This window comes from Dicentrarchus labrax, unplaced genomic scaffold, assembly GCF_905237075.1.
Source record: "Dicentrarchus labrax unplaced genomic scaffold, dlabrax2021, whole genome shotgun sequence".
Lineage (NCBI taxonomy): Eukaryota > Metazoa > Chordata > Actinopteri > Moronidae > Dicentrarchus > Dicentrarchus labrax.
This window is the reverse complement of record NW_026136702.1, coordinates 7,437,369-7,461,869: the sequence shown is the minus strand read 5'-3', so window position 1 is coordinate 7,461,869 and position 24,501 is coordinate 7,437,369. Positions and strand designations below refer to the sequence as shown.

General features: G+C 40.1%; 1 protein-coding gene across 3 annotated transcripts; it reads left to right on the top strand.

The window, feature by feature from the left end:
- Positions 1 to 472: 472 nt before the first annotated feature.
- On the top strand, positions 473 to 22,961 carry golga4 (golgin A4). Of its 3 annotated transcripts, none has more exons than XM_051377239.1 (25): positions 473 to 720; positions 1,728 to 1,805; positions 3,375 to 3,476; positions 5,922 to 5,990; positions 6,100 to 6,423; positions 6,522 to 6,569; positions 6,687 to 6,743; positions 6,850 to 6,948; positions 7,434 to 7,569; positions 7,714 to 7,904; positions 9,160 to 9,243; positions 9,595 to 9,742; positions 9,833 to 10,011; positions 10,224 to 10,322; positions 10,422 to 10,577; positions 11,235 to 14,818; positions 14,964 to 15,085; positions 15,517 to 15,647; positions 16,621 to 16,707; positions 18,195 to 18,215; positions 18,413 to 18,439; positions 18,907 to 18,982; positions 20,269 to 20,366; positions 22,028 to 22,114; positions 22,235 to 22,961. In XM_051377239.1, exons 1-25 carry the CDS (start codon positions 640 to 642, stop codon positions 22,247 to 22,249), a joined length of 6,099 nt encoding a protein of 2,032 aa, XP_051233199.1. In that variant the 5' UTR covers positions 473 to 639; the 3' UTR covers positions 22,250 to 22,961. The 3 variants fall into 3 exon arrangements, with proteins under 3 accessions (XP_051233199.1, XP_051233193.1, XP_051233208.1); XM_051377233.1 differs by having other exon boundaries at positions 18,413 to 18,481; XM_051377248.1 differs by lacking the exon at positions 3,375 to 3,476 and having other exon boundaries at positions 18,413 to 18,481.
- The last annotated feature ends 1,540 nt before the right edge of the window (positions 22,962 to 24,501 follow it).

The window sequence follows — 24,501 nt, the reverse complement described above, 5'->3', positions numbered from 1 at the left end:
TATGAATGTAAATCAGAATTTGTTTTCAATACCACAAATTGTGCATAAAGACAAATAAAACTAAATAGGCTATGTGGCACCTTCATGTAGACTTTCTGAACAGGATCCTGTCTGTAGCATTGAAAACTTTCAAACACAAGACAAACTGTACTTCCAAACATGTAGCTGCCTTTTTTAAAAGAAAGCATTAGCCTATAATGCTCATAAATGTACAAATATGTTTCATGCCAGCCTTTGTCATCAAGCATCTTCAGGGGTTGCTTCACCTTCTGCAAGTAAAATGCAACTCCACACTTCAGATGGGCTACAATTATAAAACAAATGTGTGGTAATAGCAGCAGGACCTGTCCGGAGAGCCGCTTTTCCTCCCCCAAAGGTGGCGCTGTAGCTAATTTAACCCGGACTGGCCCCCTTTTTAAACTCTGACGTTTCAGTTTTGCCTCCACGTTGGCCGCACATGCGCAGAGAGCGCGGTCACCTGCTGGGGGAGATCCGAAGCGAACAAGGAAGTCTTGCACTGAGGACTGGATGTCAGGCTTGCAACAACAACAACAACAACAAAAAAAACAACAACTAAATACATCTCCGCCGGATAGCAGTCATCTGCTCGTCGGCTGATTGCCACACCGGCCTGACAACATGTTTAAAAAACTAAAGCAGAGGATAAACGAGGAGCAGTCGCCGCAGAGGAATGCGCAGTCACCACAGCAGCAGGCCCAGGTTGGTTGTTGTGTTGCTGTGAGCTAACTGGCTAATCTCACAATAATATGTTGTTTACACTGGTAGCCAGCGAAGAAGTAACAGTAAGGTTTGTTTGGTAACGCGTGATTGGCCCAGCTTCATGAGCTGGGAGCTTTTATGAAGTTGTTTTTGGTCAGTGTGCTCTTTTTGCTTTCCTTTCTGGAGGTTAGCATCGTGCTAAAGTCAACCTAGCTGCCCAGCTGTGTGTCTAACGAGCTGTCATCAGCTGCTGCGACTAAGGTGCGTTCAAGAGACCTTGTAACTGGTAGAGCTCGTTGTCCCAGACATAAAAACAACAAGAACAAGAGCAGGCAGCCAACTGGGAACTTAACTGTAGTCAAAACATCTAGGCAGAAATCTTAGAATCGACACTTGGACAATATGGGCGTGTCTTTTTTATTTTATTTTTATTTTTTTTTAGTGTTTGTTGTTTTGGCTGCAAGTGGATGTCAGCTGGGAGCTTTATTTGACACATGCAAACCCTGCCAGCACCAAACGCCCACCATTGTAGTACATAAATATAAATCATGTTCCAACGTGGAAGTTAAAGTAAATAATAATTATTCTCTTCATCTCTTGCTCAACGACTAAATGGGTCCATCCTAACCCTGCTGCTTGGGTATAACCTGTCCGTATATATGTACTGCAGTTTGTTAATGTTTTGTGTATGTTTTCTTAATTTTTTTTTTGAACGATTCTTCTGTTATCTGGACACAAGCTGTTTGTTTTTTTTTTGGTTACTTACATATCAGTGTTGTTTGTTTATTTATCGTTTGGCCCCGGTGTGGAGCAAACTTCAGTTTATTAGTTAAAGTTTGTTTGCGTTTGCAGTTTATGCCACCAATTGTCTTCAGTTCAAAGGTTAAGATTGACGAACAGCAGGCTACAATGACCAATACAGTTAGAGCATAGTTATGATTGTGTGTAATTTGGTGAGAGGGATTCTGTGTTTTTGATATACACACTGTTTTATTTGTTTTAAACAGATGGGCAGTGGAGACCGGCGCAGCAGCCAGACCCCGCCGTTTCCTCACGATGGCTCACCCTCTCCCAGTGACCGAGAGGTGAGCACGGTGTCAGCCTGTGATCGATATATTTTTAATATCTTTGAGCTTAAACTGCAGCCTGCACAGATGTCATGTTCTCTCCCCTGCTTATATTCTGATTTTCAACAGAGTAATGTTTGTGTCAGTCCTAAAAAAATCTGTCATTTGTCTTTTTTCTTACACGTAATGCTCCCTCAATAACAAACCAGTGCCTTTTTTTGATTGCTGTGACAAAGTGAAAGTAAATCAGTGACCAAGTAGTGCTTTCAGTTTCTAAAGAGTGCAGTTTATTCATTCACTACTCATCATCTACTCTCAAATTAAGTTGACAAATCTCTGTTACAAACTGATCATAAATTGTTAATATAACCAAAGATACATATTAGTCCCAGCTCATATCCCTTAAGCATATCTCCTGAATCGTCACGGCAACAGATGGGAATCTGTCACCACGTGGTACTTATAATGTCATTAACACATGATCCAGTATAACATTGTGATAACTGATGTTGTAGAGAAACTCAGCACGCTGATCTCATGTACAGGTATGGTCCGTCGAGTTCTCCCTTCTTTTAACTGCATGCATTTTCATATTGGACAATGAAGTTAGATTTGATTTAGCGCATTTTGATGTTCATCTTTAAGAAAATTTGGCCGATTGTTATAATGTGGTCTTTTTAAACAGCTTTTAAAAGTACTGAAACTGCTTGCCTACAAGAGATTCTTATTTAGAGACACTGGGAAGGGCATTTTAAAGGTGGCGAGCAGGCCATATTTCAGTATGAATAATTGATGTCTCCTCTTCTCAGTGTTTTCCTTTCTCTGGTGGTTTGTTGCAACATTTCCCTCCAGTGGATTTGGGAAAGTTTGAGACTCCTTTTGATTCATTAGACGGAGTTAGACCGGCAATGAGGTACCGACCACGACTGTAAGATTGACGATGCAACATATGGTTAATACATCTAGTTTAGAGCTTAGATATGGATGTTTACAGCTGTGACTGTTTGATCTTTAGATTACAAAAAATGGGCTTAATTACTTATTCATGACAGGTTTCCGACATTCAAACACCAGAGACCCCAAACTGGAATAATGACAGTTGTGGTTTTAGTGAGGTTTCTGCACTCTACTTTCTCCCTTTGGAAGCACAGATGTGTTGTTGTAACTTGGACTCATGAGCCCCTCTACTTAGAAGCTTCTTATCATCGCAGCATCGTTTTTCACCTTTAACACTTTGACATCTCTGGAAGCGTTTGTTTGATTATTGACAACATCACAACTTAAAACTGTATTACTCAGAGATGTCAAACTGTTATTCATAACATTACTGTTGATTGAGTGTTTCACTTTCCCATTTTTTTCTTATTTTTCTTCCTCTCCCATGTGGTCTTTCTCCCTCTCTCTAGCTCCACTCTCTCTCTTTTCCTCCCTATCCATCTCAGTCTCTCTCGCCCAGCCTCTTCTGGACAGTCTGGCTAGACACTCCCTTCAGCGCTATTTCACACTCATGGTGTTGTTTTTCTCATTGCTCTCTGTGTTCCTCTCCTTTCCCCACCTTTCGTCCCGTTACTGCACTGACGGGGTCAGGTGCTGGCCGGGATGATAGCAGAGCCCGCTTTTCTCTCTGAGTATACTATCTTTGCTCTGGACCATTCAAAACGACCCAAAACGGCCCAGGTAGCCAGTGTGGTGAGTGTGTCCTCACTTCCTGTCTCTTCCTCCTCATCTTTCTCCTCCTTCTCCTCCTCCTCTTGCCCTGTTCCTTCCTCCCGTCTCCGCGCCTTTTGGGGAATCGGTAGAGGACTGTGGCCCAAGTAGGGACAGCTTGTTCCCTGCTCTCTGTCTCCTGTTTCCTTTGGATTTAGCAACAAGAAGGCATCTCATATCTAGGCTAACCCTGCATCTAATGGGAGTTATGGTTTACATTGTGGGATAGAAGCTTGTGTGCTTTCTGCCGTATGTTGGTTTATTGCCCTACCTTTCAGTTACTATTATCTGTCACAGAACTGAATAGTGCCCCCCCTTGTCTTTAGGTATCCTTAGTTGCTTGCTTTTTAGACCCTCAACACCCTGTTATGTTGCCTGATGGCCTCTGTCCCTTCTCCCCACAAGTCTGTTTATTTGGAGAGTTGACGTTTTCATTTCACCAAGCTATGGGAAAACCTTTTCAGCAGTTTAATTGTTAAATTGCTTGTAACTCTTCCAAGTAAACAAACTGACCAGAGCACCTTTGGTCGATGCCTCAAAAACTAGAAGATGTGTGTTCATATGTGGAGGCAGCAAGAGGAAAACAACATTTTGAAAAGATGAGCAGTATACAAACAGATTTTAAATACATACAGTACATTCATTTTGCTCACATTGTATGTCTGTTCAAATGTCTAAGATATGTTTGATGTGAAGTGTATCTAAAATGTTCGTTTGACTAACTAACTATTAGGGTATTTGGCTATGTGCACTTCCTGTAATGTGCATTTGTTTTAAAACTCCAATTTAAAATGCTGATTAAGCATATTACCCAAACAATTTATATTTGGTATTTTTACAAAGATACGTCTGTTTTATATTAGCAAGCACAGTTAATTATAAATAAATGTAAACTTCAGTGGTAAGGGCTTACTGGTAAAGTGGTTAAATCATTGTTCGATTCTCTTTTCTTGTAACTCTTAATTACATCTAATTGAAAACAAATCTAAAATATATAACTGCACTGTACTCAACAGGTTACCCAGAAACCTTTTCTTCTGTTGCTCTCTGTTGTACTTTGTCAGTAGAGACCAGTGAGTTATTGCACAACAGTCTGAATCATGTGTCGCAACTACAAATACAACTGTGTCATTATCATCATCGTCCTTGTCATGTTCCATCTACATCTTATTAAAATATTATCAACACATCCTCACAATATCGCTCAATCCAGTGTTAGTAAACTCAACTATCTCATTCGTTTTTGTTGATTTTTACTTTTTATTTTGGAGGTACAAACCTGTTTTGACAGCTATGTTTGTCTTTTGACCAGAGCTATATTCAAGGTTTTTTTTCTGTCTGTTTGAATTATGTTTGTGTTGGTACTTGATCAAGGGGTAGTACTTGTAATTACTGTTATGAGTCAAAGGATTTTGGATTCAGAACCACTTTAAATTTGTTGTTGACAGTTGGGGAGTTGAGTGTTCGGACGTACTGAAACACAGAGGCATTCAAGTCCTGGTTTGGAAAAAAGGCAACTAGTGTCTACATGGGGTGACACACACGGTGAAGTAATGAAAGAAGTCAGTAATTAGTATATGCTATATAAAGTTTTTAAATATTATTCCTGTTCCTTCATATAAACTTACTTACTTTACAATAAAATTAATCCTTCTTTATTTACCTCTGTTGACCCCAACACAAACTCATTCAATAAAACAAATACCCACATATTATATATGTTTGTTGGTTGAAGAGATTGTAAGCAATGGTGGAAAATACTTTTAATAATTTTGTTTTGAACGTCCCTAAAAGATTATTATATTTTTTTTAAGTTTAATTATTTAGTTGTGAAGAAAAAGCCCTTTGGTAACCTGCAACACCCACTAAAAGAGATCCTGGAAGGGACTACCATCAGAACATTTCCACAAGAAACAGGACAGAAATGTTGAATGTTTTGCACAGTAATCCAGAGGAAGGAGTAGCTCGGAGCCGGACAAGGGAGGAGAGAAATTTGCTTACTCTGATCCTGCTTCTAACAAGTTAACTAAACCAACTAAGCTGCTAAATGTCCACTTACTTCAATTACGACTCTCTTGTAATACAGCTGCATACGGCACTGCCAAGCATCTTTAATTCAAATACCAGCTCTCCTACTTGACTTTTAACTGTCTGTTTGTTCTGACCTCATGGCTGTTCTGTAGAGTCTAGTTTTAACCCTTTTTTGTTTAATTTACAGTAGAGATGCCTTCTTTTATGTATTTAACCCCTCTGTTTTTTCCAAGTTGCATGAGGGTACCCATTGCCCCTGCATTGCTCCCAGCAATACTAATATTGCTCCCTCCAGAGTAATCAGGGAGAGCCATGCTGGGTGTGGATGACTAACTGGCCCAGGTCAAGTCCACTGGCACCGTTTTCCTTCCTCTCATAATGTCCTTTTATCTGCAGAGTGCCTCTAAAGGACCAGCGAGATCTCCCAGAGGTAGCATCAATGGGGATGGAAGTGCTTCTCCTCATGTACGTTTATTACCCAGTTTTTTCCTACCACCTCTTTGATCTCGCTGTTGCTTATTCTTTTATATGTTTAAAATGAGCTTTTAATGCAATTTCTTGATCCTCCCAACAGAGAGAGGAGACTCAGTCATTTGCCCAGAAACTGCAGCTAAAAGTTCCCTCAGTGGAGTCGTTGATTCGCGGCGGTGCCAGTCGGGCAGAAAGCCTGTTCCGCTCTCCTTCTAAAGAAAACCTGGTCCGAAGCTCGTCGCGTGACTCCCTGACACCGTTGGGAGAAGAGTCACCGGGCGCTCCCACATATGATCCCCCTTCCGATATTGAGAGCGAGGCTGAGGAGCCACCAGGTAGTGCAGAGTCCCTTTCCAAAGACCAGCTGTTGCACCGACTGCTTAGAGTGGAAAGGAGCCTGGGGAAGTACAGAGGGAAGTACTCAGAGGTGAGAGTCACACAGAGAGTGTTAAGTGTAGAACACAAGTGTATAATTACACTGATAGTGATTTACTCACCTCTTACCTCCGCTTCTTAACCCTGCAGCTGGTTACTGCGTACCGAACAGTACAGCGAGATAAAGAAAAAACGCAGGTAATCTAACTTCCATGTTGGCTAATGTTTCATTTTAATCTAGGGGGACATTTTTTGAAAAAGGAATGTAGCATCCTGGCTTGATCAGATGTTTATCACTGTTTTCCGTCCCCTCAGGTCATCCTTAGTCAGAGTCAAGATAAAGCTCTCCGCAGGATAGGGGAGTTGCGGGAGGTATGGCTGTATGTTATGAATGTTGTTGTCTCTCCAGGTCAATAATTGTCTTCCCTTTTTTTGATTAAAGTTTTATGTATGAGTGAACATATTGAATGATCTCTAGGAGCTTCAAATGGACCAGCAGGCCAAGAAACACCTACAGGACGAGTTTGATGCTGCTCTGGAGGAGAAAGACCAGATGATCACTGTTCTCCAAACACAGGTGAGTGTTGGTACATGGATGTTTTTTTTGTTTTTATGTGGGATAATGTGTGCAACAGTCGCTGTTAGGAACACTAATATCAGGCAGAAACGTTGTCTTAACCAATACAATAGTTTAAAAATGCTACACTAACATTAACACAAAATTATTTTGACTTATGTATGGAACCAACACAATTATTTTTTGTTTGCCACTGGTACAATCTGTAGTTAGGTGCTCATATACAGTACTCTGAAGTACTTTGAATAAACATGGCTGAGTAACAAAGAAATGTACAGTAAATTATAATAACTAAACCAAATAAATGAAAAAAGCCACATGCTATGTTTGCATTAAATCATAGACAGGATTTAACTTAACATCAGTGCTGGATGAGTTTTCTTGGCCCCACAAAATGCATGCAGAGAATAATGCCAGATTTTGGTCTTTCACCCAAGTATTCAGAGGTTAATTTCACTAACTGTAGTTGCTGCTCTTTCTTACAGGTTGCTCTGTTGAAGAAACGAACCAAGGGAGTCTCTGATGGCGCTGTGGGTGACGTCCCTCAATCTGAAGATGCTCCAGACTCTTCCACACAAAGTCCTTTGAAGGAGCAAGGAATAGAGCCGGATGTCACTGAGGGTAACAAACATTTGTGTATATTTGTGTTGTGGTTGAGAACAACAGCAAAACATTAAGTTGTTGTTTATGAAACTTACATGACAATCATTTCTGTTTAGGTGTAATGCATTTTTTTTTAACCACTGCATTTTATTTTCTTGGCAGGAGAGGGCAACAGTGATCCAACCAAACTTATAGAGGCTCTGCAGAAGAGAGTGAAGAGGCAGGAAAACCTACTGCAGAAGTGCAAGGAAGTGATGCGTACGCACAAGGAGCGTAGCGCCCAGCTGGGCACCGAGAATGAAACTCTGCATGAGCAGCTGCAGGAGAGACTGCAGGAGCTGGAGAAGATGAAGGTGGCTAACCTGTGTTTAACTGCAATAATACTGGAGTGTCAACCATGGTCATATTGTATTATTAAAACATTTTTCATAAATTTTAGATGTCTGCTTATACACATTATCACTCTGTCAGTAGGGTATTTTAAAGAAATACAAAGTGACCAGATATTTCAAAGCAATTTCCTGAAGACAACCACTCACTAGAAATTGATGTGGTGGTAAACTGTAATTACGAGGAGGTTTGATTAAAATGGGGCTGGACTGAAATGCAGCAAATGACTGAACAGTGTGTTTAGGGTCATTAATGTTGTGCTGCAAATGTCTGCCAGAGTCTTTACGCTCCACTGATAATGTGACTCCATTATCACAGTGACACAGTGGTTTGCTGTGGTTCTCAGAGACGGAACATCTAAATTCTCTGGCCGAGCTCCAGGACGAGGGTTCATGTCAGCGTGACATGACTGAGCCATTGTTTTCATTGATTTCAAAACATTTAGCTTCAGCGGTATGATCGGCTTGTTTAGCTTGTCCATAGCAGCTCTGATGTTTTGCAGTGTCTGATAACAAATGTTTGTTGTTACAAAGACAGATAATACACAGCTTGTCTGTGACTGTATGTTGATTGACTCATGTTCATTTTTGCCATCATTCTTGTGTTGAATCTGCACTCTGTTTGGGAATGGGGCCTTTCCTGTGTCGGGAAAAGCGAAGGTTAACAGGCGTTTAGCCCTCTTAAGCAGCATGAAGGCTTCATGGAACTGCTGGGAAGGCTGTGCTCATCCCCTGTCTCAGACAAATATCCCATAAAACAGAACATCTGTCTGCAGTCCCAGACCTTCAGCTCATGGATTTTTGAATATATTATTTACAATCTGGTTGTACTTTTTGTGTAGACACCCATGCCTTTTTGCACACATAGATTAAACAACTGAGAAATACAGTCAGCCCAGCATTTCCTGTTTAGTAACCACTGGTTACACAGCGATGGTACAGAGACATAGCTACTACATGCCACTACTGCTAAACTGAGCTGTAATTTAGGGCGACTTGTTGGTTTAGCTGGGCTTGTGTACAGTGTCCAGTCATTTGGCTTGTGGGTGAGGCATCCTGGGTGGTGCAGCAAACCTCTCATTTTAAAGTTATCTGACCAAAGCATATACAGGATGTGATGCCCAAATCAGAAATGAAAAGCTGGATATGTAGTTGTACTGACATTTGGACATATGTGACATTCTTATTTGTAATTCTGTCAAATGTTTTATGTTTATAGGAACTGCACACAACCGAAAAGACCAAGTTGATCACTCAGTTGCGTGATGCCAAGAACCTAATTGAACAGCTGGAGCAAGACAAGGTGAGTTTTTCAGTTCGCTTTAGTCACGTCTTCATTGAAGGTTGTATTAGAAAACTAGACATGTTTTATTACTCTGCCACTGAGTAAAGAAGTCAGACACCTTGAAGTCCCATATTGTTCCTCTTAAACTTTGACCCCAGCTCGGCAGGATGGACAGCAGCTCATGAGATATACGTGAGGAATGCTGAAAGCACTTAAAGTCAGAAACAATTACAGAGACGGGGCTTGAGTTGGAGTGTAAAATACAGAGATAGTACTTATCAAATCAACATAAATTTCAGGTCATTCTATCTGCCTAGACCACACAGTTATTAAAATGTTGATTTTCCTTCATGGGTGTCTGTCTGTCAGGGAATGGTCATTGCTGAGACAAAGCGCCAGATGCATGAGACTCTGGAAATGAAAGAAGAAGAGGTTGCCCAGTTACGCTCCAGACTCCAGCAGGCTACTGCCCAGAAAGAAGAATTACAGGAACAGAAAGAAAGGGCTGAGAAATCAGGTGAGTGAAGTCCACTTCTGTATGTGTACAGGAAACATTTATTCTTCAGGATATGTTAATGAAATGTTTGTTTTGGGTTTTTTTTCAAAGCATTTGAAGAGCTTGAACGAGCGTTGGGTGTAGCTCAGAGGGCGGAGGAGGCCCGAAAACAGCTGCAGGTTCAGCTGGAGGAGCAACTGAAAGAAGTTGAAAGGGCCGGTGAGGAAGAGAGGAAGAGTCTACAGCAGGAGCTCACACGAGTCAAACAGGAGGTTGTCACCATAATGAAGGTCAGGAAGTGACTTCTGCTGAATAATTGTGAAATTTAAGTTTACATTAGAAGGTAAACGGCAAACTTAATAATATTGCCTATTTAAACTATTCTACCAGAGGCAAATTTATTTAGTTTGATTTTATTCACTTTGTTGATATTTACATTGTTTGTTAGGTGTGTTTGAGAACACAGAAACACACATCAGATTTGTTTTTTTAACTTTATTAGAAATCATCAGAGGAAACGGTGGCCAATATGGAAAAACTCCACAGTGAAGCTTTGGCTGCTAAGGAAGAAGAGATAAGTGCCAGAATCAACAAAGCTGTGGTACGTGCCAAAGGTTTTCATTCATTTATAAATTCCAATGAAAATAAAATACTTTCAAATGTTCAATTTTTACATTGCCTGTGCCTCTTTTGTATTTAGGAGCAATGCAAAGAGGAGTTTGCCCAGTTAGGCAAAGAGCGAGAACAGCAGGCTTCTCTGGCACTGGAGGATGTAGAGTTACAGAAGACGGCCCTGAGGACCGAAGCTGATAACAGGGTTAAAGAGATACAGTTGGAGCTGGAGGCTGCAAGAACTGTGGGTTACTTTTTTTTTTTTAATGTAGCTACTTGAATAGTATTTGGCCTGTTAATTGGGAGTGACAGAAAGCTTTGAGGCTCAAATCTTTGTTCATTTTCAAGTTAACTGATGAACAAAAATAGCATTTATATCATCTGTTTTATGTATTTGGCAAGCTCTAGGCGCTACAGAAATGTACACACACACACACACACACACGCACGCACAGACAGACGGGGAAGGCAAGATAGATTTATTCAACATAAAATCGAACTCTGAACTACAGAAAAGAGCCAGGTAGTAAATAAAGTTGAATGCTGCTACTTATCATTTTGAACTCATGCACATATTTGAGCATATTTTACTGAAAAGCATAATACCTTTGGTTGAATTGCACAATGTGTTGCAAAGTGAAAATAAATTCATATAAATAAATTGAGAATATTTTAAGTAACACATGAAACGGGGTAGATATTGCTGTAATAGTGTTTTCTGTTTTTTGTTTTTTAAATCAGAAACAGGATGTAATTCAGAAATACCACACACTCATTGTCCTTGAAGCTTTGAAAATTCATCATTACCATTGATTCTGTGACATTATTAACTGTATGGACTTTGTTGAATAATCTAATCTAATAATGAAGTTATAAACAACCTACATGTATGTGATTGCAGAGAATATTAGAGCTGGAGAGCTCTCTGGAGAAGATCTCACAAGATGGATCAAGTCTGTCCCATGAACTTTCCAGTCAGTTGGACGAGCTGAAGGATAAACACAAAGAGCAAATCTCTGCATTAGAGGAAAAGCATCAGGAGCAGCTGGAAAAGCACAAGGGCACCCTAACCCAGCAGCATAATGCTGCTCTTGAGGGGCTCAAGGAAAAACACAGAGTTGAAGTGGAGACCCTTCTGAAAGATAAAGAACTGCAGTTCCAAGCACATGTTGAAGACATGAACCAGAAGACTTTGGAGAAACTGGATGCAAAACAGGCAGAGCTGGAGGCTGTTTCTGCTGAACTTTCTGAAGCTTTGAAGAGTAAAGAGCTTCTGGAGGAGAAGTTGGTGGCAGCTGAAGATGCTCATAGTTTAGCTCAACAGGAACATGAGAAGAAGTTTCAAGATCAGGTGTCAAAGCACAATGTGGAGCTTGCAAATATCAAACAGGAGCACGAGCAGTCACTTGGAGGAATAGAGAAAACTCTGAAGGAGGAACTTAATGCAATGAAGATTGTTCTGAGGGAAAAGGAAAAGGAAATTAAAGAACTTGTGCTTAGAGAAAAAACATTACAAGGCGAATCACAGGAGTTCAATGTCAAGGTTAAAGAATTGGAGGAGCTGCAGCAGTGTTTATCACAATCCCAGCTGGAAAATAGAAGCCTAAAAGAATCTAATGCACAGTTAAGTAAAATCTCAGAGGATCTTGATCAGTGTAAAAAGGATTTGACAGATTTGGAGCATCAGTTGGAAGTAGCAAAGAATGACTGTCAACAAAAAGAAAAGTCGCTTCAAGAACTAGAGCACCAATTACAACAGGGCAGAAAGGAACTATCAGAGAAGGAGAAGTCATTTACTGCAGAACTGAACACTAAGCAGGAAGAACAGATACGCCTTAAGAAACAGCTGGATGGTGAAAAAGCTGCGCATGAGAAGAAGTTGAAAAACACTATAACTGAGATGGAAGCTAAACTGAAATCACAGGAAACAAAAATGGAAAAGTTTAAGCAGAAGGCCAAAGACATGCATGAGAGCTTTAAGAAAAAGCTCCAGCAGAATGAAGAAACCATGAAGGAGGAACTTGCAAAGAAGGAGAAAGAGCTTCAGCAGAAAGAGCAACAAGTTCAAGACAAAATTGTGGAAATGTCCCAAAAAAGTTCCCAAGGCCTCAGCAGTGCAATGTCAGAGCTGCAGGCCAACCATAAGGAAGAACTGCAGAAGCTACGTGACACCCACAAGCATGAGCTTGCGGAGCTGGAGCGTCGTTGGCAGGAGAAGTTGGGCCAGCAGGAGGAAGAATTAATGGAGAAACACTCTCACATGCTACAGGAGAAGGCTCAGGAACTGGAGGAACTTTCTCAGCAACTTACTAGAAGCAAAGAGGAAAATGAGCAAGTGCTGCGTGAAATAAAGGACTTAAAGGAGGACCTGGCAATTCGAGAAACCACAGTGCAGAAGCTGCAAGAAGAGCTGAATGAAGCAGCGGTTAAGCTTGAAAGTTTGTCCCAGGCGGAGGCGTTGCTCAAAGAGCAAATGGAGTCAGTGGAGAGGAACCTTAACCAGGCTCTAAACGAGAGAAACTCCCTCCAAGACAAGCTTAGCACAACTAAGGATGAGAACAGAGAGAAGTTAAAGACCTTGTCAGAAAAGTTGGAGGCGACAGAGATGCAGCTTAAAGCAGTGGAAGGTTCCAGATGTAAGGAAAGCGTGGACTTACAGAGTAAATTTGAGGAAAATGTCATTCAGCTACAAGCCGTTATCGATACTAAAGTAGATATAATTTGCACTTTAGAGGAGAATCTCCGGCAGCAGACGGAGGAAAATAAGAATCTATGCATTTCATTAGAACAGATGGCCGCTCAGGTAAATGCTCATACGCAGCATGTCGAAGCCTTAACATGCGAGAAGGAGAATCATTCTCAGTCTATCAGTGAGAAAGTTCAGAAAATTGAGGAGCTGAGTGAAGCAAACAGAATCATATCAGAAAGTATTCAAACAAACGAGTCACATATCAGTAACTTGGAAAGCATCATCAGTGACTTGAAAAATCAGCTAGCAAGTAGCATAAAAGAGAAGGAGGAAGCCATAAATCAGCTGAACCAGCAGTATAAAGAGGAGAGACAACAGGCGGCTGAGACCATAGAGAGATTAGAGCAGGAGAGAAAGTCTGCTTTAGAGCAGGCGGATGCACTCAGGAACAGTCTGTCTGAGTATGAGAACAAGTTCACCCAGAATGACAGCACTATCACATCTCTACAGACCAGGCTGGAAGAACTGGAGCGTGATATCGCTGAAAAGGACGAATCTCTGCAAAGGCTGACAGCCAGTATTGACAATCAGTCCATCAGCAAGTCTGAGATGGACCAGGTGCTGAGTGAAAAAGAGCAGAAGGTCAGCGGACTCACCTCGGAGCTGGAGAGTTGCATCAGTCGACTCGATGAGCTTCAGGAGCAGTTGGCCTTAAAAACAAAAGAGTGCGAACAACTCGCAGCTGACGTCAAACAGCAACAGAGCATCAGGGAGAATGAAAAGAGAGAGTTAGTAGAGCAGCTGCAGCAGACCCAGATGAAGTGCACTCAGAACGGTAATTTGGAGCAGGAGATGGTAGAAAAACTACGCTTCCTCGAGGAAGACAACCAAAAGTGTAAACACAAGCTTGAAAGTCAAAGGGAGGAATTTGAAAAGATGAAAGATGAAATTATCAAGAGCAAGGACGAGAGTTTGAAGGCAACCGAGTCGAAGTTATCTGCAGATAGTGCTCGGAAAGTGTCAGAGCTGAAGAAGAAAGCTGAGCAGAAGATCGGCCAGATTAAGAAACAGCTAACCTCGCAGATTGAGGAAAAAGAGCAGACGATCAAAGCTCTTCAGAGCAGTCTGGAAGAAATCAAGAGCAGCGAAACGTCTGTCAAACAACACACAGAAACATTAGAAGAGAAAACAAAAACACTTGAGGAAGCTCTTGTCAAGCTTAAAGAAGAGCAGGAGAACCAACTTGAACAGATTCTGAGTAATGAGAGGCATGAGAAAGTAAAGTCTTTGGAGGAATTGAGAAACGTGTACGAAGAGAAGCTGTCCTCGCTTCAGAGAGATGTAGCGCAACAAGGGGAGCGGAAAGAAACTGAATCAACGCTACAAGAAATCGAGGCGAAGCTAAAAGAAGCAGAAGAGCAGAATGGAAACCTTCTTGCAGAAATAAATCGGCTGAAAGAAGAAATATGTGAGAAGGATGCTCAAATCGGTCAACATCAGGCAACTATTAAGCAGGTCCAGAATTCATCAGAACCTGGGGCTGAGATGATGGTGGAATGTAGCAGCATACAGCAAACCAAGAGTGCTATGGAAAACCACTCTCTGCTGGAGGAAGTGGGCGGTGATTCTCTAGAGTCTCTGAAGAGCAAACTGAGTCAGGTGAAGAACGAGAAAGACAAAGTCCACAAGGACTTCGTCAGGCTACAGAAAGACATCAGATTACTGAGGAAGGAGCATGAACAGGACCTAGAATACATGAAGAAAGAGGTGTTAGAAGAGAATGAGAAAAAGCTCAAGTAAGTTTATGATGCAAGTTTATAATAAAGAATAAAAGTGAAAACTACTTTTGCAGACAAGAGATTTGCAATTATTTTCTTGTCTGTAAATCCCTAAATGCGCCATACTGATTTAATATATATCTTTTACTGTCTCTTCTCATAGATTGGAGTTGGAAGATGTGGAAATGAAGCACAATTCTGCTATCAAACAGTTAATGAGGGAGTTCAACACACAAATGGCTTTGAAAGAGTCGGAGCTTGATTCAGCAGTGAAGGAGGCCATTGGTGAGGAAAGCAGTGTATCCCCATTCATCAAATTAACCTGTCAAGATTTACAGCTGTGTTATAAAGCATGGGAAATGAGTGATTGAAATAATTTTGCCATGGTGAAATCACTACAGTCTACTGATGTTTAAGGCGCCCAAACAGCTGCCTTAAAATGGAAATTCAAAGTAAATGTGATTAGATGATTTGTACAACAGTAGGGTAGAATAACTACATGGAAACGTTTTTTTTTTTATCTCTACACTGGTTGGAACAAAATTAAGGGATCATTGCATTTGGAAACAGTGTGTCTGGATTGCCATGTTTCCTTGTTTCCTCCATGGTTAAATCATATTACATTCCAGATGGGATGTGAGCGAGTAGTTTGGAATATGTATTGGTTTGTTTTTTTATGCGCTAACTCTGGCTTCCTTCCCTTTTCCTCGACACAGCAAAGGCCCAGAGTGTAGAAGCAGAGCTCATCAGTAGCCATCGTGATGAAGCCAGTCAGCTGAAGAAGCTGCTTGCCCAGAAGGAGGATGATTTGCACAGAACTGTTCAGAAATATGAGCAGGTTATACAGGTATTATAAAAAGACAAATGAAATAACACCCAATAACCCAATTTTATATGTTTACCACGGACAGGAAATTAACCCCACCCACCATTTGGAAGCTGTCACTGTTGGCAGCAACCTTGCCCTTGTCTAGAGCAGTAATTCCCACCCTTTTTTTTATCAGACATGACTACAGCCACGTCAGATGAACTCATGAGCTCCTTTATTGACACCAACCAATGTTATTTTGAATTGACTTTAAACTGATTTAAACAGTGTATATAATATTTAAGTTACAATAGTGGGTGTTAATCTTTTCTTATAGTTGAACTGTCATCTGAAGTTTTCGCATTTGTACTATCCCACTTAACAGTGTATGTTTCAATTCACTTATCCACCCCTTTAAGCTATTTCAACCATTATCCAGTACTTTCACACAGTATATTCATAACTTAAACTTAAACCTAGCTAACTAGTGCAACTCTTTGTCCACTTCTTTTTGCCTTTTCAATCATTTATGCGTTACATTAATCTATTTTATCTATCAGCTAACTAGTTCAATTGTTTAGCTTTAAGCATGTATCCATTACTTTTAGCTATGTGAATCATTTATCTCATTACTTTTTGATAACTATTCAACTGTTTATGTATTGCATTTTAGCAAACTTGTTTTTACACACTCTTAATCACAAAATTGTTTGGGTGTTTTAATCAAATTGTAAATAATTACTACTACTACTTCAATGTTTCCACATATCCTCTGGCAACCAATCTGGAATCACTGACCTAAACTTAATCGTCAATCAACATCCTGAATGATGTATTATTCTTTAAGAACAGTCCCCTTCACTGTCTCCAAACATAATGAAGGGCGGGAGGTCTGAAATACGCAGGAACATGAAGGAGTGATTTAGCCAACATACTTGAGTTGTGATGCTGAGATGAAACATAGGAAATGACTCATCCTTTGTTCTTCTTTCTTTTCTGTTTTTTTGTCCAGAGTCGAGAGGAGGAGATGGGCGACAGAGTGTGGCAGGTCCAGAAAGAACTGGAGGAGTTGCAAGGAAGGACCCACGGCACTTCTGAGGTACAAACATTTCTGACCCGTGCTCACCAGGTCAGCAAACATCTGCGAGTGGTGTCACAAATGTTTAATGTATTAGGGACATTTTTCCGTTTACACAGCTGTGGAAGTTCATACCTGAAGCTATTAAAGTCCATTATATATACGAGACTGGAGGTTTAGATTCAATTTATATAGTGATTCTGTTGAAATCATAAGTCATCCCACAATAGCTGCATGAAGTCACTTCTTTTCAGCTCCCTCTCCTGCTCCTCTGGGAGAGGCTGTAGTCTGATGGAAGCATTACTTGTTTTGAATGACAGCCTAATCTGGACACATTTTTGTGTCCCAACTACAAGGCCTTTTTAGATACCTATTTAATATTTGAAAGTTCACATCCAGGTTAACAGACTTAGTAGTTATCGGCAATATTTTCCTTTGTCTTGCTTCGTAATTGAAGGATTCCGACTCAGAGCTCAGGGACAATTTGCTTACATACTTTGCTCTGATCAGTCTCTCACTCCAGTCGTGTGGCTGCTCTCCAAAGTGCGCCGGATCCTGCGAAGCTCATTTGAATCGCTCAGGAATGTTCTCCTTGAGAAACAGAGATTGTGAGGCAGCAGCCAGCCTCAATCCCTGTTCTCAATTATCATCATATGAGGTGATTCTAAAGCCTTAGATTTATACTACAGCAATACCCACATGCAAGATGTGCACGCTGGAAAGGGGCCAGATAGGACAAAAGTACTCCAGGGAGACGTTTTACCCAGGTGTTGAGGTGCCATGAGACCCCTGCGCTGATTCTTCTACCTTTACACTATGTCCAGATGCACACAAACAAAGAATTACACTGCTCTCTCTGCTACATTTTTCCCTGGTGAGGTAATAATTTTATGGGTGGATTGTATGAGGTTATGCTCAGGGAGGCCTTTCCTTACCACGGGCCTCACAAACCATTCTTCATTTCGACAGTGGGTCAGTGTGTCTCTCCATAGAGACAGCAGCTCTCAAGTCCGCTTATAGAGGTTCCAGTCCCGTTTAGTCTGTATGTGCAGCACCAAACCAACAGTGTGTTAGTCTCTTAGTACCCAAAGTGGTCACAAAATATATACCAGTATTTTTTTTTTTTTTTTGGGGGGGGGGGTTATGCTAAATATTAATAAATAAATAAAACACTGGACGCTGTAGCATTTAAAAAAACATTACCCAAACAAAACTAATTGGTCTATTTGTTTGAAACTATTTTCAGTAGTGAATTATTGATGAGTTTTTAATAGTTTATGGACAGTGGAGCTCTATTGCACAGAGCAATGAGCTATTATGCCTTCAACAATGATACTGGGATCAATTTATTGCTGGTTTTGGTCTTTTCATGGGATTTGTTGACAATAAGATATATGTGAAGTAATAGTAAAATAATAATATATACATTCAGTGAGTTCAGGAAGTCTGCTGATATTTTATAAATTCTATTCTAACATATACTTCACTTTTTTCTTATTTATTTTCAGATGAGTGTGGAAGAACTGCAGGTATGTTTGCTGGTTCCAGTCTCACTGGTTTAACTGTTTCTAGGATTCATATCATTTAGGCTTATTACCCCTGTATTGTAATTGTTTAATCAAGAAAACATTGATAGGCACATACAGTTTGTGCATTGCAGTACTTAATATTAATATAAACCTTCCACTTCTCATTAACATTTATGTTATGTCCTCCTCTACCTCAGGCTCAGCTGGCCGAGAAGACGACTATGGTGAGCGAGGCTCGGCTGAGGGAGCAGGGCTTTGTTGAGCGAGTGAGTGTCGGGCCGTGTGTGTGTCTGTGTGTGTCTGTGTGTGTCTGTGTGTGTGTGTGTGTGTGTGTGTGTGTGTGCGCTCTTCACTGGGGGACAAGTGAACAACAAATCCCATGCAGTGTATTCCCAGGATTTTGTGGCCCCCAGCAGGAGAAGCTACTCCTCTCCTGCTGCATCAACTTAATTACACAACACATCTGTTTACATTTGGTTTAACCCTATAAACAATCAGAGCAACGCGTCCCACAGTTTTTCTCACACACATCGTTGTTCTCACAATAACCCCCCGAGGATGATCACCAAAAAGCTGTGTTCATGTCTTTTTCAACAATTACGCTAATGTATAGAATTAACCCGCTAGGGTCAAATGCCTATTTTTTTATTTATCATTAATCTGTGCATGCTTGTGTGTTTCTCCACGGTAGATTCACTCGCTTGAGGACAAGATTAAATGTTTCCACCGAAGCACTGTTGTAACTCACCTCGGGAGCACATTCAAAGGTAATGTTAACACCATGAATCACTTAGTTCTGCTTCTTGAGCCAATTTCCTTCTAGATCAGCACAACATGCAAAATGCTTGAACACATGCAATGTCATGAGAAACATAAACTACCTATACACCTATAAGACAGGTTAACTAACTTTTCTTCTTGTACTAGGGTTTCTTTAACACATCACATGTAATTACATATTGTATTACCATATGAATTTCATAGTTATTGCCCACGGTGTTTAGTTGTTCTTTAGGATCTTAGAGTTTTGAAACCTTACCAGCAATCTGCCAGTCCCCACATCTCTCCGTGGACCAGAGATGCAGATTCGGTATAGTGTATGATGACGTGTGGTCTGGCTGTAGATATTTGGCTTCATGTCTGTAGCTCCCTGATTGGTGGGGTATTAGGCTCAGCGAGGGCAACCCGGGGTCAGCAGGAAAAAAGGCTGTGGGATTTACTGGTGACCCAGAACGTCATGCAAGAGATCAAAGAGTTTGTTGCACTTCTCTATCACCTTTTCCTGTCCTCCAATCGCACTGTCTTTCTTGGAACAAGCTTTTGGACATTTGATGTCTTCTGAATGATTATTCCAGATAAGCTGAGCGCAAGTGGGTGTTGTTCCATATTAAAGACCTGATGGGGATATTTCAGTGGTAGCAGCAGTAGTCTTTAAGTGTTACCATCCGTATCCACACTGCAGCACTGTTTCCCATTCATAGTTTTTAGAGGGATAATGGTGTGATAGCTTTGGGCAGAGAATTAAAACGTCCATTCTTTAACTCTGGCGGTATTAATGTGCTCCTGCTGAGCCTTGTCATTCTTTCCTGTACTTATAGCTGGTGCTTAATTTGAACCCATACCTGTGCAGAAAGTGGCTCTGTATATGGTTGCTAACACAAACATGATGCTCTGGGTTGTTTTTTTGTTGTTTGTCAGAATTTAGCTGGAGTATTTGACAGTGACAGGCATTGCTGTCTACTAGTCTTGTGTTAAAACTAGACAAGAAGAATAAACACTGTACATCTGAAGAACAAAATTTTAATGTTTTTTTTGTTTACTGTAATTTTCTCTTTTACCAGCAAACCTACTTAACATAGTTTCATGAAAACACATAGAATTAATTGACAGCAACCAAAGAGGCATGAAACATAGTGACTATTAACAGTTAAATTATTCATGAAATATTATTTGAATATGACAGCTAATTACTGAAGTCTTCCTCATGTATGCACTACAGTGGGACTGACCAGGTTTCAGATGATTCAATGGCTGTTTTTGCTTTCTTTTACAGACCCTGGATTTAACAGCACTGATGCACTCTCAGAAGCCACTGAGATGGAGTACCTGAGGAAGGTGTTGTTTGAATACATGATGGGACGGGAAACAAAAGTATGTTGTTGTTGTTTTTTTCTTACATTATTATAAAGAAATAATATTGCATGATCATTTGTGTGATTACATTTTTTCTGTATTCTTTCTGTTTTTTAATATTTCTGAATATCAGACATTGAATACCTTTCTCCATCTTAATAAATGTTTGGTTGACTGTGAAAACACCAGAAACAACAATGAAAGTAATTCAACAGGCGTATGACAAACGCACAGCAGCAGACGGGCGTCTCCAAGCACACCTGTTTATTTGGTTTTTGTATGTGCAGCAAAACGCAAAAGGGCTGGGTGAAGGTGAATATAGATAGAAATGTTGATCAGTACACTGTCAGTCAATCACACCACCGGTCTTATAGCTCTAAAAACAGCTGAGCCAATCAGAGCACAGCACGACCACAGCAGCTCAACAGATTTCTTCAGGAAAACATGTTGTTATCTGGACGTTGCATGTGAACACACAGGACCACAAATCTGCAGCCAGAGGCAGATGGTGTGGTCTTTTTTATTTAATTTCTACAATGATGATAGAAAAAAAAATTGTTTGATGAAGACATTTGTGCTAAGTTAAAACGGTTTATTTACATTTGAAGTATTTAGTTTGTTGCTGTTGATAAAATCACCAATGTGGCAGCAGAGTGACGTTACACCAGAAGCAGACCTGGTTCTGAGACGTTCTTTCATACTACAAATATAATAAAACATTTTCCACCAGAGTAGCAATGCCTCACCTTGCGCTGCCTCATTTGAATAAACCTCCAACCTGTTTGCACCTTTCCTCCCACCTGTGGAAAATGCCACGCAGACGAGCAAATTTCAAGATATCAAAAAGATTGAAAGAAAAAAAAAACAGAGTGCTGCTTGTGCCAGTTGTTGCGCCACCACAAAATTAGGGCCCCATGACTAATCATTCTTTCCCTAACAAAGACTTGCGTTGTAATTTCTAAATATTTAAGGATGTGGTCAATAAACTAAACCAAACCATTTAAAAACCACCAGATTGGAACAAGAACGGATGATATCAGAGAGTTAAGCCATCCCTATTTGTTTCAGCGTTGTATCCAGTGACCTCCATCTGCCACACAAAACATGAGAGCATTTAGGACGCCATATAAAAGTCATGTTGTGTCCAGTCTTCTTGGGTAAAATTAACAGTGATCTCCTTAATTAACAGTGCTGTTGACATGGTCCTAAAGACAGCGGGATTTTCCCAGCTCCTCAGCAAACAGTTAGTCTTTATAGCAACATGGCAGACCTCCCCTGTGTGGAGGATGTCCCCCAGGCTGCCTGCTAGCGCATACATCTTGCATGACGCAGACTTGCCATTTAAAGACATGCTGGCTTTGTTTAGTGTTAGTCGAGTGGTAAGGTTTCCTACACAGCAGCCCTGTTTCTGATTATCCCACTGGGTTTATGGGGAAATGCATGCACCCTGGCAGATGGGCCTGGAGTTGATTTTTAGTTTTTTTTTGATAATTGTCTCAGATCGTGGTGTCAAAGGTAGGGAGTTAGTGTATCTGATGTTTGTGAAAGGGACATTGGAAAATTGTTTGTAACATATGTGACGCATGTGTTAAAAATAAATGTTTGACGCTGAAAAAAATGAATGTGGGAGATGAAATTCGTTACGTTTTTTAATGTATTTTTTTGCTTCTCATCCACAGACGATGGCCAAAGTAATTACCTCGATGCTCAAGTTTCCTCCTGACCAAGCGCAAAAGGTTTTGGACAAAGAAGACTCAAAAGCGATTGTAAGCATCTCTTTACCTGCTGAGGAAACTTTTACTAAAGTCTCTTGAAATTTAAAAACTCATAATTCTTCATTTATAATTGAATGAATAATTGAATTAATTTCATGTGTCCCTCCACAGCCTTGGTTACGATGAGGCTCTGAATGATTTATGAACTTTTGGGATGAAAATCTGCTGCTGCTGCTACTGCTGCTGAGGGGGAAGACTGCCATGGATTTGATTAAGCCCTTCTCTCTGCATTTAATGTCATTTTAATGCGTGTGTGGGTGTTTGTATGTGTGTTGGAGCACACGCTGGGGCATCAGAGTTGTATGTGTCGTGTGTGTGTGTGTGTGTGTGTGTGTGTGTGTGTGTGTGTGTGTGGTGCTGTATGTATGAATATATCTGAAGGTATGAGGGAATTAGAGAATATGCCAGAAACACAAATCTTCCATGAATCCAGTTTTACTCTGAAATTAAGTTTGTTAATTTATATGTTTTAGAGTTTAAGTTGAATTGTTTTCCTTTGATTTTTAGAATGTGTTTATACAGATTGGCTTGTGCAATAAATTATATCATTATCACGTATTGACGCTGACAGGTCAGTTGATTTATAGGTTTCTGTGTTGTGCTGTTGTCTGAATCTCTTCCTCTGTAAAACTGTAAACGACCCTTTAACTGTGCACTCGCACCACATTATGATCTACTGGCCTCTGGACCTTGTTTTACACAGCTTTTCTATGCTTTATATTTTGTCACTGACATAGAAACGTAAAAAAACACAAACTGTAAATTGTACTATGATTATTAAAACTGTACTATAGGGCACTACATTTTCAGACTAACAGATTAAATCCTATTTACAGAACACCTTTTGTCACTCCTTTATCCTCATTATCATACAGTATCTTACATGGTAAATCCAATAGCTTATCTCATTAGCTGGTGTTACATTGTTTAGCCTGTCTGACGGAGGGTAAAGTATGATGACATCCTGTTGAAATAGACGTGGAATGCAGACATGACAACAAATCTGGGTTTCAAAGATCCTGTTGGTAGTGGGTCACATACTTCAATAGGGGTAACCTTTGTTTGACCTTTATTTCTTTCCTCCACTACAAAGATGCCGTTTTGTATATGAAGGGAATAGTGGGAACCATCATTTAAAGAGAATCAGAATAAACTTTATTGCTCAAGTATCTTTGTCGCTCTCAATATAAGAGGCTAGAAATACAAACCTACTGTTTTATGAAACAAATACTCAAAGTACACTTTATGGCTAAAATTCCCCTCCATAAATGTTTAAAAATACTCTAATACTATGATATTTAAGAAATATTTTGTCTAACCAAAGAAAAATAAGTTAAAAAATGCTTAGAATTCCACCTATTATCTGTCAGAATATGTGAATATTAGTAAATGATTTGTATATTTGATCAACAAATGACACAAAGTTTTGCTTATACTCTTAAACTCAGATTTGAGGTGAGCACAGAGAAACTTTACACATTTAGCAGATGAATTTCAGCCTTATAGTGACAAACTGTGCATATTGTACATCGTTCTGCACTGTGAATTAATAAGCTGTTTTTTATAACAGCAGAGAACAGATTTATAGGAGGATACAAATACAGACATACAGCTAAACAAATGTAAGACAATCTAAAGAACAGCTGGCCTATTAGACAGGCAAAGAGCTGGACAACAAATCTCTGAATGTACAGGTCAGATTGTTAGTGTGTGCTTGCATCGTGGTACAGTACAGGTAATGCTCGAATGAGTGCATGACATATTGTATGGATTATAAGTGACTATACACAGAGGTTCTTTATGTGCATATTGAATTAATGTGTACGTTATATATAGAGTGCTTAGCCATAAATATGACACTGAATAATTGGTATTGTATAAACCATATGACACTGTAATCTAGTGTTTCCAAACTGAGGGACGCCCACAAGATGTATTATGCTTATTTTTCAATCTCTCATTTAATCTTTGCCCTTTTCTTGTAAATCACAACAACTCTAAAAAAGCATTCAAATCAAATTAGGAAATTTAAATCAGTCTTTGGTTGACTGGTCACAACTGGTGGACATTGCTTTAGTTCAAGAGGACAGTGGAAGAAACCACATCAGAGGGGTCTCTCGGGTGGGTTTTCATTTTGAAAAATTTTGCTCTCCCCCTCTCTTATGTCTTATTATAAAGGTTTTGAAGTCCTTAGAACAGTTTGCTCATATCATTGTGTAACTGTGCAGAGGAATTGCACAACCCCTGATTCAAACTGAGAATCTCTGATCTTGAATGTGTATAAATCAATAAACTTCTCATTAATTTAAATGAAAATGAAGATGTTACTGAGTTCATTGTGAGTGGAAAACATTAGGTGGCAGCAGTGCGCACTCATC

What these genes read in the sequence shown, in the direction of transcription:
- golga4 (XM_051377233.1), top strand. Translation starts at nt 640, where the DNA reads ATGTTTAAAAAACTAAAGCAGAGGATAAACGAGGAGCAGTCGCCGCAG. An exon ending in ATGGAAGTGCTTCTCCTCAT is followed by an intron (nt 5,991 to 6,099) that starts GTACGTTTATTA and finishes TCCTCCCAACAG; the next exon opens with AGAGAGGAGACTCAGTCATT. An exon ending in AACAGCTGGAGCAAGACAAG is followed by an intron (nt 9,244 to 9,594) that starts GTGAGTTTTTCA and finishes TCTGTCTGTCAG; the next exon opens with GGAATGGTCATTGCTGAGAC.